General features: G+C 53.9%; 1 protein-coding gene across 1 annotated transcript in view; it reads left to right on the top strand.

Moving 5' to 3' along the window:
- Nucleotides 1–1,004: 1,004 nt before the first annotated feature.
- The window catches only part of SSBP3 (single stranded DNA binding protein 3), an 18,575-nt gene continuing 15,538 nt past the window's right edge, over nt 1,005–4,041 (top strand). Inside the window, exon 1 of the mRNA XM_008940091.1 lies at nt 1,005–1,090. Coding sequence (XP_008938339.1) covers nt 1,055–1,090 — 36 coding nt within the window. The 5' untranslated portion in view covers nt 1,005–1,054. The remainder of the gene's footprint in view (nt 1,091–4,041) is intronic.

Raw genomic sequence — 4,041 nt, 5'->3', positions numbered from 1 at the left:
CCAATATTTTTCATAGTGGATGATTTTCCTCAGCCTTGCCACATGGTTCTGGTAGTCCATCATAAAAATTCAGTGAGCCAAACCCAGTTAATAGCACCGAGGCTCCCTTGTAAATGGGGGTTTGCTTGGTGATGGCTAGATGCGAGTGCACTTGAGCAGCACAGGTACCACTCCTAACCCAGCAGGGACGTGTGTCAGCAGGGGTCTTTGGGGAAAGATGTTCTTTTTTCCTTCTGGGCAGGAGCTTCCATCATGCTGGTGCTTTCCCAAGGTGGTTCAGTGCATGCTTCCCTTCCCTCACCGCTGCTGGAGCTGCTCCTCGCACCAGCAAAACCTCTTTTGTCCATCCATGTACCTCACAGAGAGGAAGTAAATATGAATAATGCTGCTGAGCAGGAGCAAGTGGGGATTTCTGGGGCCCCCATCTTACCCCCATCCCTCCTTTTCAGGGCTGGAGCCACTTGGGTGGCTGTTCCTGCGGAGTTGTGCAGGGGGGTGTGACCCTACAGATCGGGTGCAAAGAATTTGGAAATTCATAATAAAACCTTGGCATGGTGTTGAGATCTGGGAGGCATCTTTTTTAGAGGACAGAACTGAACCATCGAAGGGGGGTGTGGGGTAAGAGAAGCATTTAAAAAGCCTTAAAACAGCTTGTGCCTGAAGTGATGCATTGGATGAGGCTCCTCAGTGGATTAACGAGACTAAATGCCTGGGTAAATGAATAAATAAGCCCCAGAATTATATCCAGGTTTTGTGCAGCCATCTTCTCCACGGGTGAAACGCAGAGGCTGGTGCCCCTTCAGCTCCAAGCACCCTCTGCTTGTTCCTGGTGGGGGGAAGATGCTGGGGACACAGGGACAGATGCCCGGGGCACGGAGAGCGACGCCCAGGGCTATGGAGCCGCTGTGGCATGGCGGGAGAGATAGCTTCTTTCATGTCTTGTTTTTCCCTTAACTCTAACTCAGCCCTACCATGTCTGTCCCCGTTTTGTTCCCCGCAGAGCGCAGCTGCCGCCCCGAGTCCCGTGCTTGGAAACATTCCCCCGAACGACGGGATGCCCGGGGGCCCCATCCCACCCGGGTTCTTCCAGGTAGGCTGTGGCTCCTCCCGCCCACACCGCGCACGGCTTCGCTTACGCTCTGGGTGTCAGCGCTGTGGTGCCTGTGGTTTGGTTTTTTTTCTTTCCAAGGGGATGCTAGGGAAGCAGCATGCCCGCACAGCTGACCTGTCTAGGAATAACTTGCCTTCTGCTGTCCTTCCACATTCGCTTTCTGTTGGTTTTTTTTTGTGGCCTGAACGCGAATTTCTTTCTTGCTCGAAGAGGTTACTGTGTATTTACAACCCGTGTTTTTTCCCCGAAGCCGCTTGGTTTGTGTTTGGGTTGGGATTGTATTTGTTCTCCGGTCCTAACAGACAGACATAATTGAAAACATGCTGGATTTTGATTCCTGAAACTTTTTCCCCCTCCTCTGGTTAACCGCTTGATTTTTTCCAAATGCAATCACTGAAAGCATTAACAAACGCTGGCTGGGGCTGCAGGCGGGAGCGGGCTCCAGCCAAGGCCCCGAATCCTGCGGGGGCACCTTGTGAGCAAACACCCAGCAAAGTGCCCCAAGTCCCCTCGCTCCTCCTGCACCAAGTTCTGACCGAGGAGGGGGTAGCACAAGTTTGCAGTGACGCTGATATGAAGGATCTCGACAAGCACACAGGAGTTTTCAAAACTTGAACCGTGGCTCTTTTTGGGGGGGTTTCTTTGGAAGATCTTTGCCTGGCATCATGAGCCGCACCGATCTGCAGCAGCGTGAGCTCTCGGTGCATGAAAATCTTCCTCCTTGAGGAAGGAACACTTGTTCGCGTAGCAAATGGGATAAGAGTTGAAAGGAATATTTGTTTTGGCAAGCTCTTTTTTTCTGTAATCTGGGCTTGTGATTTGTATATGGGAGAACTTCTCGGGCAGTAGACAGGCGGCCTCGATAAGGCGCTTGTGATTTATTGTGGCGATATCTGAGCCCGATACCGCCGCTGGCGTGTGTGTGGGAAGGGGGAAGAGGAGGGTCCTGCCTTGGAGATCCCATTTCCTGAACATGCTTCTGACAAAGTCAGAATATCCGATATTGATCGGGGACCCTAAACCAGGCGAATCTTGTAGCAGCGCTCAGCGGCGCAGGGTGAAGGCAGCAGCAGAGATGCTATCTCGCAGGTCAGAGCTGCTGCCAGCAGTTCGAGTGCCAAGCTGCTGCTTCCAACAAATGTGTCTCCAGAAGTCCTGATCTCGCCCCGCGGTGAAGCTGACTGTCCTTCGGGGCTCCTGCTTCACACAGAGCTGCGAGGGCTGCAAAGCTGGCACGAAGTTAGGGCAAGGCTTCAAGAGTATGGGTTGGCTTTCCCCAGGAGGAGAAGGTGAGGAAGAGGAGTTGCGTTTGCCCAGACATGCTGTACATGCTTCTGTCTTGGCTCTTCCCGTTGACAGCCTCCAAGCTGTCCTCCCCACTTTACTTTCTGCCCTCCCGTAGCATTTGTGCAGTGAAGATCCAATTGAGGAGCAAACAACCCATCCTCGCTCCCTGCCTCGTATGTGGCTGGACGAGGAACTGCTGGGGCAGTTCAAGAGCAGCCCTGCTTTCTTGGGTCCTTTTCAGAGGGGGGGGGTCCTGAAAACCCAGCAGGAACAATGGCACTGGTGCAGGTGTCGTGTGTGGGGATGCTGCCCATCCCTGGAGCTGCCGGAGGGAAGAGAGGATGGGTGCCAATGCATATGGCTCGCATGTGACGTCTCAAGAGCCTGCCTTTCCTGAAAGCACTCCAACATCTGGTTTCTCCTCCCAGCCCTGGGGATGGAGAGGAGAAGAAAAATCCCACCTTTTAACACAGTCTGAACATCGCCTCCTTGAAAGCCCAGCTGATTTATTGCGGGTGCTGGAGCTCGTTCCAGCTTCAGGAGGTGCTGGAGACCAGCTCGTGCAGAGGTGGGCTGGAAGCTTGGTGGCGAGCTGGTCTCTGCTCAGGGGTAATTTCCTATCCCTATAGAAAAATAAAGCATTGAACTTCAGAGGCCAAACCCAAAAATGTCACAGGAGATGCAGAGTTCTCCCCCAGCCCTTGGTTTGCTAGCCGTGGGAGTGAGTAAGGTTCCTGGTGGTGCCACCTCAGCCAGTGGCCTCCTCATGCCAGGAGACCAGAGGATGGAGAGGGCTCAGGGGGTTTCAGCATCTTGCTATTCTGTACTACAGGCAGCAGGGACGTGCAAGGGAGATCCCTGACAGTAGCAGGCATGAGCAGGCCATTTCTGAGAGGGTGTAGAGAGCGTGATCCTGTCCTGGCATGGTGGGGCATTGCACCAGGAGCTAAGGAGGGAGTCGCTAGCAAAGCTCAGGTTGCACTACTGAACTGGGGGTACAGGAACACCCCAACCAGCCCTATGCATTTGGGTATGCACCACTGTTTGGCCAAGGGGAAGAATTCTATGGACCATTCCTGGGAGACAGTGGCCCAAAAACCCATGTTGAGTGAGCTTGGACGAGAAGCGATACACCAAGGAGGGGAGAAGGGAGGAGGAGTCCAGGCTGCAGCGCCCGTCTCTCAGGGAGAGTCCCTTCCCCATGCAGGGGCTCAGCAGTGACCTTTGGGCTGGGGGCCAAAGGAAATGCAGCCTGCAGAGTCTTCCCAAACCTTCCCAAAATGCTAGGGAAGGAGATCCCTCGGGTGCCCCTGGGTTGTGGGGCACTGCGTGGTGCCGGCCAGCGGCACGGCATCGGGCTGCACGCCGGACAAAAGGTGGCTGGCTCGAGGGCCAGTGTGGGTAGATGCTTTTATTGAAATCTTTCTCTTTGTCCCGTCGGAATGAGCAAACCAACCCTCTGCTCATCCTCAGAAAGGTCATCGGAGGCGTTCCTGCTTTTGTTTTGCAAGCTGGATCGGTGCCGGGGTGCAGATACCTCAGAGGAGGGACAGGGGGGTGCCAGGGAAACGTAGGAAGGAAAATTAAAAATTGAAAGCAATTAATACCACACCTTCTTAACACGAAATAAAAGGGGAAGGGGT

Source organism: Merops nubicus, unplaced genomic scaffold (assembly GCF_000691845.1).
Source record: "Merops nubicus isolate BGI_N331 unplaced genomic scaffold, ASM69184v1 scaffold18835, whole genome shotgun sequence".
NCBI classification, from domain to species: domain Eukaryota; kingdom Metazoa; phylum Chordata; class Aves; order Coraciiformes; family Meropidae; genus Merops; species Merops nubicus.
This window is presented reverse-complemented; position numbering and strand designations above follow the sequence as displayed.